General features: G+C 32.8%; 1 protein-coding gene across 1 annotated transcript; it reads left to right on the forward strand.

Annotated features, from left to right (window-relative positions):
* The first annotated feature begins 524 nt into the window (after positions 1-524).
* On the forward strand, positions 525-13,023 carry LOC128682850 (histone-lysine N-methyltransferase, H3 lysine-79 specific-like). Its single transcript, XM_053767785.2, has 9 exons — positions 525-778; positions 1,351-1,832; positions 2,667-3,741; positions 4,044-4,792; positions 5,521-5,754; positions 5,986-6,239; positions 6,359-6,479; positions 6,586-6,886; positions 9,226-13,023. The coding sequence occupies exons 2-8, from the start codon at positions 1,383-1,385 to the stop codon at positions 6,883-6,885; spliced, it is 3,183 nt and encodes a 1,060-aa protein (XP_053623760.1). The 5' UTR covers positions 525-778; positions 1,351-1,382; the 3' UTR covers position 6,886; positions 9,226-13,023.
* Positions 13,024-16,063: the final 3,040 nt, after the last annotated feature.

The raw sequence follows: 16,063 nt of genomic DNA on the forward strand, positions 1-16,063 counted from the left end.
TGAATAGGGTATTTACGCAAAGCTGATGGTGCTTCTGGTACTACTAAGGTACACATTGCCAATGGAGGCAAAAACGCTAATTTTCAATATTGTTGCAGATTTACAAATGTTCAATAATAAAGATATTGTGTTTTACAATGGACTTGAATCATTTTAAATTCCTCCTGTATTTAACACATTGTGTTCTGAAAGCCTATTCAACAATCCACTAAATCCTTCCTTTTCCTACTCGCACTACGATTGGTTAGTTGTCCTAGCATGCCATCTGCGCTGAGTTTTGCATAATATGCCATATTTGAACACTTAAAATATAGTTCAAAAAGTAAATTAATATAAGGGGACCGATATAGTTGATCATTATGACGAACTACGAGCAGTTGTCGGTTTTCTGCTCGTCGGGATCACCAAATCTGCTTTTTCAAGCCTACCTATCTATCCTATGAGAAACAATCTATTGTGAATATAGTGTCTACTGGTACGTAGGTACTACATAAAAAGTCACGTGACTCAAAGCAAGCCGCCATATTGCATTTGTGCGGTGGTCAAAAGATATTTGCTGGCGCCTAATTTTGTAATGTATTAAATTACTTTACTGAGTAAATACAGATTTTATATCATAAATAGCTTTCCTGATGAGTGTTCTTTCTATTTATTTAAAACTTATTAGGAGTTGAGAAAGTTGTGTGTAATTTCTTTGGAGAAATAGTTTCGACTTCCACCATTGAAATAACCAAGTGGTGAACCAAAAAGCTTCACCAACATCGTACCACTGATGGGAGTAAGTATAATTGGAATTGTCCTAATTAAATCGTAAAAAATGTAATTTACTTTGTATTATCTCGGCTGTAAGCACTAAAATACCGGCAATAATTGTTTACATAAATAACAAAGTATTATTGTGTACTTGCATTTCGTATATGAAATTTCTTATACTATTGTTATTAGAATGAAATTATTCAATATTGTCCTTATTATGTTTAAATGAATTATTGTATTGTTTACGTGAATTATAGCGAAAGTTCTTGCTTATCTTTGGCGCGTTGATCTTGAGTTTACGTGATCATATGTAAACAAAGTTTCAAACAACTTCATTTATCCACATCTACCTTTTTCGTGATTTGGATAATTGAAGTGTAAATTTCTAGGATATTTTGTACACGTAGCTATAAAGTGCGGTACCATAGAACCGCCATTTTGATTGCTAGCGCCTTGCAGGGGGAGCGGGGGGCGGCGGGAGGGGGCAGTCTTCACTATAAAAAATGTGACGCTCAGACACTTGGTATCTCATTCTCATGATCATATATTTGAATCTAATCCTAACCTAACCTAATAAGATGTTTGTTTTGACAGGTGTAGGACATGGAATGTAAATTTAGTACATTATGAATGGCACTATGGATGAGCCTGTGGATCCATCATTTTCAGAATCACCTGAGAAAGAGCTTAATCTTATAAATACGACCGGTGAAAACATTGAAGACGGCTTGAATCATTGCATGAACAGCAACAATACAGAGAATAGCAACCACTTAGGTAGTGAGTCCAGTCCAAGTGCTTGTGTCCAGAAAAATACAGTTACCAATGATAATAGCGATGACAGTGAAAATAATATAAAAGAATCGCAGAAGGCTAATCCTGCGAAGCCGAAAGATACAACATTGTCAGAACACAAATATGGCAATAATAGCCCTGTAGATAATCACTGCATTAATAGTAATGAATCATATGCAGAGTCCACAGGTAGTGCAAAAGAAAAGTCTGAATTAGAAGATCATAATGACCATGAAAATGAATCTAAGGACCATGTTAATGTTCCAAATGCTCATCCTGAGGTAAATACATATTCATTTAATTTTTAAAATATACTTGTTTTGTAGACATTATTATGTCTATAAAACAAGTATATTTTAAAATACTGAATAATATGTGGAATAGTTTTTTTTACAATAGTAATACTTTTTGAACTTACAAAATTCAATTATAGTAGAAATTTAGCTTTATAATAGAAATATAGTACATATTGTATGTGTAAAAAAAACATGAATAGTGTCAGAAACTTAATGTCAGATACTGCTACGTGAGCTGTCAGAAAATTTCAATTTTTATCCTCATTAAGACCAGTGGAAGTGATTGAGGAGGTATTAGGCGTCTTTTTGACAAATGAAAGTAGGTAAAAGAAAAGCAGAAAACTCTTATGTACTTTATTTTTATTTGTGTTAGCATTTAGTATTGTAGTGTGAGCAACTGGTATTACAACTTTTTTCATGTCAGGTTTAGGAGCATGTAAGTGTGAAAAAAGGTTTCTTGTGTTGTTTAGTGCACTAAGTACCTACTCTACCTGTGTTGGGTAGAGTAGGATAGATTATAGAAATATATAGATTCGTAGAAATTCAACCTGCTTTTATTGTTCCTGTTTTGAGTAACAATAAATGTATTTTTCTTATTCTTAGTTAACATTGGTAGTATTGATGATAAAAAAAATGCAGATTCCTATTTCCAACAAGGCACTTAAGGGCTAAAATATATTAATGTATATTGTGAAATATGTATCTATTTCATACTTAATATAATGAGGAAATAATTTAACATTAAAAAGTAATAATAATACCATATTACATTATCATATAAAATGAATCATAATTAATTTGTTTTTAATTTCATTTCAGGAAACTGATGAAGTGGATTCTGAAGAGGACTCTTCAGATGAAGGATCAGAAATATCTACTTTACCAAGAGCTGAGGATACTGTGAGTATCAACTCTGATTCTGATGGAGAGGGTGGAGATGAAACTTCACAAGAAAGCACTGCTAAAAATAAAAGCACTGATGTTATCATAATAGATAATGACAAATTAATAGACAACCACAATGGTAATTCTGAAGACTGTCCCAGTCCAGAGATCCATGAAATTGAAAGTGATAATGACGATGATGATTGTGTTGTAGCTGAAGAAATTAAACCCAGTCCAAAGGTAAATAAAAAAAATGATAAAAATATGCAGTTGCGCCGTAGCAGTAGATCAATTAAACGTAGAAAGTATAGTGATGATTTGGGGAATGGTAATGAATCTGATGATATTGAGGAAATCGAGTTAGAAGATCCGTTAACACGAAAAAAACCTATAGTTATTAATGATACTAAAGGTCTAGTTGAGATGGCCAACAAACAGGCAAAAATGAACCATGGCAATCGTCAAAAGAAGGAGCCGACTGTAGTCATTATAGATACAAATTCTATTTTAGCTGGAAAAAGCTCAAATCAACAGGGTAAAAATTCTAACACGTCTATGAGCTCCAGCATGACTGCACAGAATTTGTATCAAAGCATAGTTGCTCGAGGCACAACTGTTACTCCGGTGAGTGGCAAGACTACCACTAGTACTACTTCTACAGGGGGTATACAGATTGCACAGCCGTCTATATTACCTTCATTAACAGATGATATGTTTGTCGTTGAAGCACCCTCTTTTATAGTACCTTATGTTTACGAGAAACCGTCATTAAAGCCATTTAGAGAATTTGTAGATGTATTAGGTAAAGAACTTGAAGAACAGAGAGCCAAAGAAGAAAAAGAACATATTGAGAAAGAAAAGCTAGAAAAAGAAAAAAGACAGAAGGAAAAGCAAGAGAAAAGAGAAAAAGGTGAAGAAGTTGAGGACTCTGAAGAAGAAAAACCTGTTGAAAAAACAGAAGAAACTGAAGAAGAAGAAGAAAAGAGAAAGAAAAAAGAAAAGAAGAGAGGTAAGTTTAGAAAGCACTAATCAAGTGTTGAACATTGCTGTTCCATTAAAATAGGTTTCTTTTCAAAAAGAAAATGCAGTTGCATCTCTATAGAATTAAAACTAATTCCAGTGGAGGCCTATTGTATTTTCTCCAGTCTTCTAGTTATTGGAACTAAAAAGACATCTTGTTACTCATTTTGTCAGTGCCTAAAAAGAAAAGTGGACTTCACATATTTGAATATTTATTAAATTCTAATTTGTAACATCTTAGTTATAAGTTTAAGATTAGGTAAGATATTTTAATACAATTTTATTATACAGCTCGAAGAAACCGTACAAATGATGATGATGACGCATCTTGGGATGGAGAAAGTTCTTCAGACTCTGATGATGATATAATAAGTGATGATGATGTAAATAGCACTGTTGTCATTAAAGACAAAGCAGACTCTATTGAAGAAATTAAGGATGTTACTGATTTGACAGTAGAGAAAGTTTGCTCTGGTAAATCAGATAATTATTTTGATTGCTCACTAGGAAAGTTTTTTGTCAACATTGGGTTGAATCTTGTACAAGAATATGTACAAAATGATTTGCTGAAACAACAGAATCGCAAGCTTTATAGAGAGAAAAAGTCTGGACATAATACAAAAGCAACACAAACATCTATTGCTTCACTTATGAAGAATGTAGAGTTTAGTAAAGAAAATAATGCCCCCTACACATTTACACAAAAGAAATGTGAACATTGTAGTTTTAAAACAGAATCTATGCTTGTTATGGCTCATCATTTAGAGACTCCTCATATGAAAAATAATGTGTACAAATGTAATTATTGTACCTTTGAAATTAAAAGCCCTCATGATATTTTGTACCATATGGAAGCAGAACATAATGTAAGAGGTAAATTAGAAAGAGCACCGGCATACCACCAGTGTGCAAATTGTCCATTTGAAGATAATGGCAAGGGCAAGCTGGCCCGACACTTAATCCCTTGTGCTAAGAAGTTTAAGCCAGAAGTGAACCTGGCACCACCAGTAGAATGGGAGCCACCAGCAAAAATACCAAAGGTAATGAAAAATATTTCTTGGAATATTCAAGCTATAAACGCGAAATTTGGTCAGTAGCTTTAAGTTGTTACATAGTGCTACGATAAGGAATTTTCAAAATTCGACCCCTTGGTAAAAATTTGGTGTAAAGTTTGTATGAAAAATAACGAAAATCTTTACTGATCTTCTTGAAACTTGGCATAAATGCTATGCAAAAATAAATAAATGATGAAACAATCGAAAAAATTATCGATTCAAAATTTCGTCAACTAAAGATATGAGTAGACAGCTCAGCAATAATCACCATTGAATTCACGTTATACTGATGATGCATAAAAACGATGTCATTATTTCATGTACTGAAAGGAGTTATTTGGAAAAGCAGATTTAAACATTGTGGTAACTTAAGGCCCACTAGCGCCATAATCAGATGTTTACAGATAAATTGAACATTAAATAAAACTAAATCATTAAATAAAATTAAATAATCTTAACAAACTATGCTAAATAAAGTATTTTATTACAAAGTATTGGTTATAGTTTCCCATTATACTAAGTAGTCACAGTTCACTACCATAATCCGCGTAGGAAGCTGGCTACATTCTGTAATAGAAAACTTCCTAATAAATATATATTTCACAAAACAAGCATGGTTTTTCAGTTTCGCTAACACATAATATTGATAAAAATATAATAGGGGATTAAGTATTTAGTACGTATAATATAATGTTGTTAACTTTGACTTACAGATTGCACGATCGCGTAACAACATGATGAGTCCTTACCAAAACGCGTTCAACCGTTCCGTCGGCAACAACATGGGCCGGCCGTCTCTGAACATGGGTAACTTGATGGCGGGCGTAACCTCCCAGTACAGGCCCCGCGGGCGCTCCCCCATGGCCCCTGCCCCGCGAGGGACCCCAATACAAGGAATCCCCATCCTCCGCGGTGGAGTCATGATAAGGAACTCTACATCTCTACAAGTATGTCCCACTGTTTTATACTCAAACTGATGATGATTCTCATCTTGACCCGTCAAGCGTGGACAAATATTTTCACAGAAATACTTCAAGACTGTTCAATATTACTTTAACTTAAACTAATTAATGTTTCATGTACTGACTGTACTAAACTAGTTTATGTTTGACAGCATGTTGACATGCACCCAAGTCTTATCGGAAATGAAAATAAAAATTACTTTTTTATATTTTCAGAATAATGGAAAAGCCAAATCAACGCACCAACCATCTATCTCAATAACCCCGCTTCCCCGCCACGCAGCGCCGGTACTCCCACAACCCACATCGCAACAGTCGAAGAGTGCCTTCGTTATCTGTGAAATTTGCGATGGCTACATAAAAGACTTAGAACAACTGAGGAATCATATGCAATGGATTCACAAAGTCAAAATCCATCCAAAAATGATATACAATAGACCACCCTTGAATTGCCAGAAATGTCAATTTAGGTATGTAATTTTTTATGTAATCCCTGCTGCCTTTTTCATCCTGAGCCGCAAAGCGTCGCAGCCCAGTGTCTGTTACGTATGTTAAGTATCTGTAATTAATTTATCAAATGCTATTTCAGATTTTTCACAGACCAGGGACTAGAGAGGCACTTGTTAGGTTCTCACGGTCTAGTTACCAGTTCAATGCAAGAAGCTGCAAACAAAGGAAAAGATGCAGGAAGGTGCCCTGTTTGTGGCAGGGTAAGATATTGTTGTATTTTAGATTTTATATACTGTCTTTTGAGGTGACTTCAATAGAAAGTGAGGAGTTGTAGCTAGATTTTAAAGATGTTGAATGTTTTTACAGGTATACCAGTGGAAATTACTAAATCATGTTTCAAGGGATCATAATTTGACTTTGAAACCGGCACATCTATCTTACAAATGTACGGTCTGCACGGCAACGTTCGGCATGTACAAACAGTTCGAAAACCACGTGTATTCTGCGCATAGCGTTGTTGCCAAGCGAGTTATGGACAAGAGTAAGCCAAGCCCGCCGGCGAAGACTGGTGATACCCTTCTCAAGCCTTTGAAAATTAATGATGAGATTACAATCATCCCTCAACCGGCTAAAGCCGCTACCCCTGCATCGACTAAAGAAAAATAAGGTAAGCATAATTATTTTCTTTCATTTCATATAGAATTCTCAAAAATTAATAGCATAAAATAAGTTATTATTTAATTTTTGTATTTGTTTGGCAAAATCATCTGTTTTGTTGTTTCCGTTTACTACTTTGACAATTAACTCCATGCTCCACCAGGAGTTTATTGTCGAACTTTTGTATCTGTTCTGCAGTTATTGAAATAAAATATTTGTTTTGAAATTATGGGTCTTATGTATTGAAGAGAGCCCTAACCAGAACAGTCAAAAAGTACTTTGTGAAATTAGTAGTGAAGTTTATCAATATTAAGCCATGGACACTAGGGAACATTTGACGCGCAACATGTCGTTCTTTTCTTTTTATTACAATTTGCATGATTGAGATCGACTATGTGCTATTTCACTCGAATCAATGATAAAAAGTGTTGCAGTTGTAGTGTATTATCTTTATGATAACATGTTAATTTTAGTGCAAATTAAGCTAATGCGAATGTGTTACAATTTGTAATGTGCAAATGTTTGATAAATAAAATCCCAGATCAATATCATCTGCATTCTGCAGCATAGCAGCTATTATCTGTAGCTATTATCTGTATTTTACCGTAAATTGGTTGTCAAACACAAACAGGTGTTTTTAAGTCTTAAAAGTTATTCCATTTCAGCATGTCCAAACAAAAATACAGCTCGGTATATTAGTTTTAAGTGACTTCATTCATAATGAGTGTGTTACTAAATACTAACACTGGCGTCAGATTTTATTCAAGTCTTTACCCTCATTCTAATTGAAGGCCAGTGCTCCAGCAGCGGGATCATTGAATTGGCTGATGCTGAGATAAGTTTGTTGCGCATATTGCATTTGAACAATTGTGTCGATTTGAATTTAACCCTCAATTGAATGTTAAAAATACAGAATAATGCAGATTTCAAATTGCTATCTATTGCGAAGTATTTCTTACCCTAAGGCAATCTCAAGATATTTTTCATAATACTGTTACTGACTTGTTGCGGCTAAGTTTATTAAATACATGGTATGCAATTCTCTGATCTTAACCAATATCAATATACCAATAATTAAATTTATTGATAAAGTTAGAAATTGTTTTGAATGCAATTACGCTTATATACCACGTTCAAATAAAATTATATATTATATACAACTTGCTAAGCTTGGCTAAACGGTTAAATAGTCTATTATATATTTTACAATTTTCTATGCCCTAAATTTATGTATTTGTCTGGAAAGCGAATTTATTTACTTATCTAGTGTGCTATTGCTACCTGGTATCAGATTTCCATTCAAGTCCACTAAAGGCATCTTATATCATTTAATGACTATCGTCATCTAGTGGTGAATTGTGTCGTATTTACACGTGAACTAAATAATTAACCAGTATAGTTTACGATGCTAGCAGCGAATGATCTATATCATTGTGGAAGACAAAACATGAGTAATACAACTGAAAGATTCATCACAAAAACTGATTAATATTTAATTAGTTCATTAGAAACTTTTCACAGTTAAGATACATTAATATTTAGGGTTCCAAATATTAAAATGGGGTTGGCATGGTACTAAGAACTCTGCTGTCCCTACATCAATTCTATTACTAAATGGTAATTTTATGGAACCTTGTATGGACTCATACTTGGCCGGTTTTATTATTAATGACTGGCTGCGTCACGGGGCTTCGCTCCCGTGGGAGTTTCAGGATAAAAAGTACCCTATGTGTTATTCCAGGTTATGTTCTATCCATGTACCAAATTTCATAACAATCGATCCAGTAGAATTTGCGTGGAAGAGTAACCAACATACATACGTTATAATATTAGTAAGATTTTACTTGGTCTATAAAGTAAATGACGATGGGAGCATATTTTTCAGAAATGCGAATGAACTAATATTTCTTATGTGCGATTGCGATTTAATATGACTTTCTTTGCTATATTTAAAATAAAAGCTAAAATGCTATATTTGTGATTGTTTTTGTGTGTTTATTTTGTACGCGAATCACGCTGTATGGATACTGTGAACGGTTTTCACAGTTTATTCCTGGATGTTTAATAATAGTTACATAAAAGGGTTAGGGTTATGGTGAACTTTATGTGACGATTAACTTTGTATAAGTTGTAGGTAAAAACAAGTTTCACATATCTATCAATATTTGCGCAATGTTGGAATATTTACACGAGAAACGAGAAAGTGGAATATTTTTTACGCATAGTTCGCGGGCAAAAGCTATTATTTATCAAAATCTCAAACAAGGAACTTCGTTTTAAGATATTATGCAATTAATGTTTACTGAAATATTATAAATGTAGTATTAATTACAATGCGGTTTGTTTCAGGTGTACTGTGTGGAGGTGGGAGAGGATCGGGGCTGCTTTGAGGCCTCTTTCCGCACCGCAATCACTAACTTTGATCGTTTACCATTCTATAATTAGTGTACATTCCGATCATATAATAATGATAGCCACTGTCACGAAATCGAATTAGCAATGTTTAATATATACGAGGTTTCTATAGTTCCAAGTGCCGACGAAGATATGGAGGTTCCAAAGGAACTATACACTGCCCGGGCTTTAGAAGCCAGTGATATTAAAAACAAGATAACTTGTCGTAGTCCTATACTTATTCATAGTTGTACCAAAAATGTTGTCGCAAGATACTAGTTATATGGGCATTGGGATCATTGTAATTAATATTTTAACTGTAAATTATTATATCTATGTAAATGTAATATTGGAATGTATACTAATTGTAAGTAACATTTTACATTACACGATTTTGTAGGAACCTCTGCAGATTACTAGTGCATAGTGTCTGCGTTTTGTGATCTATTGTTTGTGGAAATGATTTCATGTTCCAAGTTTATGGAGTGTTACAAATTACAAACATTTGGTGTAGATTAAATATGCAAGGTGTAACTTAATATTGGATATGGAGTCCGTCTAGTACTAAGTTCAGATTTACTGATAAAAGTAAATGAACATTAAGCGACTGTAAGTAAAGCTGTGTATATGGTACTATATAAATAGTTTCAGACTGCATTAAGAAGATTTAGGTGTAATTCCCAATACTTGTTGGTTCACGTGACGGGCGTCAGTGTTGACCACTGGTGTATATGAATAGTGTTGCAACCAAACCACAGAATATGTGTATTGGATTATTGCATTTGATATGTTTTCACACCTATTTCCCGTCATGTGAGCTTAAGCAGTTACCTTTTCAGCACGTAGCAAAAAAATGTTTACAAAAGTAACATAAATTAACTAGTCTTTTTTTTATAAAATCGTCCCGATTAAATTCAAATAGTTATAGTAACTGAAATACAAGGACGCAACGAGCATGCTGATTTCCTGGCGTAAAGGGCTCCTGTTTCCGATGATTTGGCACAGCCTGCTTTTATATTTTGTACCTATAATATTATATTTATCATCATATGATGTAGGCGATTAAATCTCGTTGATTATGAGTCGTTTACAGGTAGGTTTTTACGCGGTATTAAAATTATATTTTCTCTGTTCTTTTTGATAGCTTTTCCACTCAGTAAATTTTAATAAGTATAACAGGATTGGCTTGAATTATGACATTATTGAAACGAATAAAAGTGGTAATTGAAAGTTAAGCGTATTGAAAAACATACAAAGCTAAACATACCCATATATTATTTATACATTAAACTTCTTACGCATAATTCGTAGAGCCAATTTTAAATCACATGTATACGCGAATTTTGCGAACTGCCTTTATCCAAAATATACGCGACTACCCGTAGAAACTGTTCACTTTGTAAGCCGATATTAAATCTATAAGGTTCCGTACAATACTAACTAGTATTAATTTATCATTACCTAAACTTTAAGGAAGTTTTATACGGTAATCCGTTATTTGACATATTACTTTAGGATACGAACATGTATCTTAGTCTAATAAGCTACGGAAAATTATATATTGATTGAAGACTATTGATTTAAAATGTTCGACATTTAATACAAGTTTTATACATCCGAACTTTGTTGCTGATTTCATCTGACTCCATAGCAGGCATAAAATTTAATATACGAATCATTTCACAATTACACGATATCCAAGGGAGGATTCCCTATATAAAAATGTGTAGTTGCTACGAAATATACCATTTGCATATACCATTTCGGTAAAATGAGATTTCTAAACTATACACGGTTAGTGAGCTTGCGATTTTCATTGATACTACGAGCTAAACAGTACGGTTATTACGAAGTCTACGCGAGTAATGAAAATGCTATAAAATCGTGATGAAAATGCTATTTCCGATATATACAGAGTATTGTGGCAAAAGACCCTTGGCTATAAAGTCGACAACGCGTTTGTGCAATATCCCTAGTGTTGCAGGCGTCCATAAACTGCGGTGACCACTTGCCATCAGGTTAACCGCATTCTTCTTCTTCAACCGCATACCTGTTCGTTAATATAAAAAACACAATTATCTATGGCACACTGGCACCGTATACAACGTAAATACGCGATGCGAAATTAAGGCTATATAGTTACGAATAGGATTTAGTGATTTTTCGGGATACCCGAAACTGTGTAGACACCTACCTATGTGGCACCTCATTTAGTTCAAAAATCTTGTTCATATCAATGTATAAAAATATAACGTACTGCAATTTTTTTTAGTTGATTTAATGAGCATACTGATTTAAACAAACACCGTAATCTGTTGACAAATCTGTGTCCAATTTTTATTGTAATAAACGACTTGCGCTATAGTAAACTCAACAAATTCGATATTTGTATGTTCCTTGATTTTTTATTATTTCTCTGATTAATAATTTATTATTTAATCAGAGAATGGTCTCTAAAAATTGGTAAATAATAATTAGACTAGCTGCAAATAATATGGGTCTCTTTTAACACGTAATATAATGTTTATGTGGTTACTGCGATTCCTAATTAGAAATTAGGTCCCGCGAATATACAATCTTGTCTTAGCCCGCTCAAGATCATAGTACAAAAATTAGTACGAATGTTCAGGTCCTTGGATTGTAGATGTGTAATTATGAGGTTTTTTCACATCTGATTTGCTTTTTATTTATTTAAATTGACCGAGCAATTTTAGTACCATATATGGTATTAACAATTATGTTAATAGTTTAGACGACTAGCATCTGAGGCTTTTCCGGTAATTTGATTCAAAATAGATTTTCAATCTTGCCAGTACTAAATTTTTATTAAGTTAATGAATATTAAGGCCTTTATTTCAATGTTGACTTTGTATATACAATCTATCCTCTTATTAAAACTATTTTCAAATTAGGCCTGGAATTGCTTATTCTTTGTTTTATCTCTTTCAATGTCCAATACTGAAAGGAGTTAGAGACACAATGACACAAATTCCAGGCCTACTCAGACAATATATTTTATTAGTAAGATGATACATTTATAAAACAAATTATATTGTTGCATAAAATCTAATAAACGTCGTCCTTACAGGACTGGCGAAGTTTATAAGATTTTCTGTTGTCCGTCTATAACTAATGCAAAAAGAATTTTATGAAGATTTTATGGCTAAACTTGTATTTCCAACTGTTTTATTTTCATTGAATATTTTGACTATAATTCATTGTTTATTTATTTTCATTAATATTTTCACTGTTATTCAATATTGATTGGAACGATATAATTTGTTGTTTATTAATATTATTTTAAAATAAGTTATTTAATAACCGCATCTTTTTGAGGTTAATTTAATTCTTTAAATTGGGTTACGTCTGTAGATGTAGTCGGACGATGGGAATTTATTTTATTTAGACTGACGAAATAAGGTACACTAAAAGTTAAAAATTGAAACAGTATACAGAATATGTAAATTGTACTTAGTTTATATAGTTATTTGCACCGTATTGGTTTTTGTATTTGGGAAATGTTTTTTTTTAAGTAATGGATGTCGTACGCGACAGTAAGAGATATGAAGTCCTAACAGCTGCAACTGCAACAAGAGCATTCCCAAGGGTTACTGTGACGCACAGACTTGTCTACGTAACGCAGTTTCAAGCCAAAATCTTATAAAACTTTACTCGACAAGATTTTGGCTTCTCGCGTGCTTTTTTGTTTAATGTTGCAAAATAAAATAAAAAATTTCAACTATCGTTTACACACAACACTCTTTTAAACACTCACCCCCTACTAAAGTCTGATTATATTAATTCGTGGAATTTTGATTTGACACTTAATAATATAAATATTATTTGTACATTTACTTTCATAAAAAAAAACAGAAAATAACATTGAAAATGAGGTCCTCTCCTTAGTTATTCGACGAATCCAACTTAAGTTGGTATATTTGATCATTAAATAGGAATCCCTATTAAAATGGTTTCCCAAGTAATCAAAACATGACATGATAACATTGTTTTGCTATTGAAACGCAAAATTAAATGTTTTTTTTTCTTTTACTCAATTTTTTTCATTTTTGATGATCCGTTTCAAAATTGGAATGTCAAAATTCGTTGCAAAAAATAATGAGATTATAATTTATTCGCTTTAGGTACATAGGTAATATAATATTCACATAATAGTACAAGCTCATTTAGCCGTTTTCAACAGTATGCAAATGTTAATAGGTACATAATTTATCTTGTTGTAGGCACGTTACATTCTATACATGATTCTAGGTCATTAAGTATTGCTTGAATGGAGAGCCATAGTTTCGTCGTGGTCGAGGGCAAGCCCTAAGACCTTAGCCCTCGTCCAAAACAAAAGCGAAAAACATGCCTCAGACCCGAGCGGGTAATAAAACCAATAAAACTAGATATGCTTGAGTTCCTACGAGTCGCCCGGTGATTGGTTAGTAACTATCATATCACGATGTTCATTCAGTTTTCTGCTGCAAAAAGGAATCGGGTACTGATTTACCTAACTTACAAAAAGATTTTGTTACATTTCAAGTGAATTTTTCGTATTATCGTATTATATATATTTTTTAAATACATATTCCATATATATGACAAGTGGTAAAAGAAAATCTGGATGAACAGCCAAGTGATTTTGAAAATTTTCTCTTAATATTTATCATTTCCAATTTGATTTCGGCAATCGAATTAACACTGAGTTGCTGCTTACATTTTTATTAAATTTTTTGGAATTTAAGCAATTTTCTTGATAATCTATTGACAGAGTCCGTCGCTTAATATAGGAATTATCTATCTATAAACATTTACAATGTCTAGTCTCTTACAATGTCTAATGTGTTAGAGTTCAGTGTCCTGTAACGCCCAGTCTCACAATAAATAGTGTCTTAAGGTCCAGTGTCAAGAGGTCTATTTTCTAAAATGTTCCAGCATAAAAATCTCAACTTGCAAAATAAACTAGCTAAAACGGCCAACGTCCTGTAGCTTAATATTTTTCGCTTTAATTTTAGTTCTTACAATCAACACAATATTGGCATATAATTACAATTCATATGGAGTCAAACATAACAAACTCCATATACCACTTTCCAAGGATTAAATTATTGATAAAAATGTTGATTAAAACTAACGTGAGAAATAATTGTATGTCCAATATTTTTCATTAATACAAATTTGGATATACATAATTCACTGATTAGCGGATTCCCTTCTTCTTTCAAATATTAAAAACTTAATGCAGGATGATTAACAATTTGTTGTAATTTTGGTTACATATCCAATGCCCATTCGAATGTTCTAACGAAGTGAATTAACGCGTAAAATATATACCTGCAAGATATAACAAAATGTTGATAATATAAATATTTTTTTTAATAACATTTTGTTATATCTTAGGTAACAATTTACTATTACTTAGTGTAAAATTCAAAGTGTGAAGTAATAAAATACAGGAAAATTGGATTATAAATAACGTGAAGTAATGTTCAAATGTATATTTCACGATTTTATGCAATACATTGCCACTACATAGGAGAATAACAGCTCACTGAAGCCGGCTCCAATCATGTCACTCTGCATTATACGACATCGCTTCAACATCGCTCCCATTCGCGAATAGTGATATTTGAAAAGGGAACATGAAGCGTCTTTATAGAAGATATATTTTACTTTGGCAAAATAGATCGATCAAGCCCATTAATAATTGCCCGTTACTGATTTATTTTTGAATTCCTTAATGATTTCTGCTAAAATCTTATTTTGACTAAGCTGTGATAGTTATCAAGGAAAACTTTTTGTATGTGCTGTAAGTATCTCTTCAAATGACGCTCTAAAACTCTTTTCAATGAACTTAATTTGGGCTGCTGAAGCGGGATCGTGCAATAAATAATTCTCCGGTACAGCCTAGGGTGATTGTATGGACTTTCGACGTCGTCGCACGTCGATGTCAAAACCTATGGAAAACAACGGAGCGGCAATGCGCTGCATCGTAACCGGGAACGACGGAGTATGGGCCGCGCCCATATCCGGTCATGTGAACTGTAAGCGAGCAGCCACGTTGGAAAGAGATAGAATGAGCATTGAGCATGTAAAACGATTAGCAAAGTATAGAAAATCGCTTAAGATATACTGCGCACAGTTTGTGGTTTTGATGGGATTATATTGACCTAAATATACTGAATAGTCTACGGCTAGTTAGTCGACGGCTTACATAGCCACATTCCTAAAAGATTTCTTTCTCTATTTTATATGTAACTGTGGTGCATGGAAATATTTATTAATATAACTAGATTCTTAAAATCCTCTTCTTTAAAAAGAAGCTTCTTCTTTTTATGAATGTTAAAAAGCCTAGTTATTGTCAAGCTAATTAGGTTTGAACCTTCTAATAGTTTGAGGATTGTATTCAAAATTATTTGTAATATTTTAATGTAAATATTGCGTACCTAGTTTTAAGTATTTGTAATAAAGCTACCTTACCATGATGAATGTTTTAATTGATGGTTAATTGCTTGACTTTGTAAACAATTTAATTATCTATTTGAACATAAATAGTAGGACACAGATTTGAATTTTACCTATTCAACCAGAATATCAGAATATAATGAAAATATTTTTTTTAATATTATTTTTTTTCTGTCCTTTTGTTGGTAAAATAAATTATCGAATTAGAAAGTATTCCGATTTTTATTTTTATTACTTACATCCTTGATGTTTAAGTTTTATTTTCTTCTATAATTTGCAACATTTATTTAAATATCAATTTCACATTAATTAACACAAAATAAGTAAC

The sequence above is a fragment of the Plodia interpunctella genome, chromosome Z, assembly GCF_027563975.2.
Source record: "Plodia interpunctella isolate USDA-ARS_2022_Savannah chromosome Z, ilPloInte3.2, whole genome shotgun sequence".
NCBI lineage: Eukaryota > Metazoa > Arthropoda > Insecta > Lepidoptera > Pyralidae > Plodia > Plodia interpunctella.

What these genes read in the sequence shown, in the direction of transcription:
- LOC128682850 (XM_053767785.2), top strand. Translation starts at nt 1,383, where the DNA reads ATGAATGGCACTATGGATGAGCCTGTGGATCCATCATTTTCAGAATCA. An exon ending in GGAACTCTACATCTCTACAA is followed by an intron (nt 5,755 to 5,985) that starts GTATGTCCCACT and finishes TTATATTTTCAG; the next exon opens with AATAATGGAAAAGCCAAATC. An exon ending in TGCCAGAAATGTCAATTTAG is followed by an intron (nt 6,240 to 6,358) that starts GTATGTAATTTT and finishes ATGCTATTTCAG; the next exon opens with ATTTTTCACAGACCAGGGAC.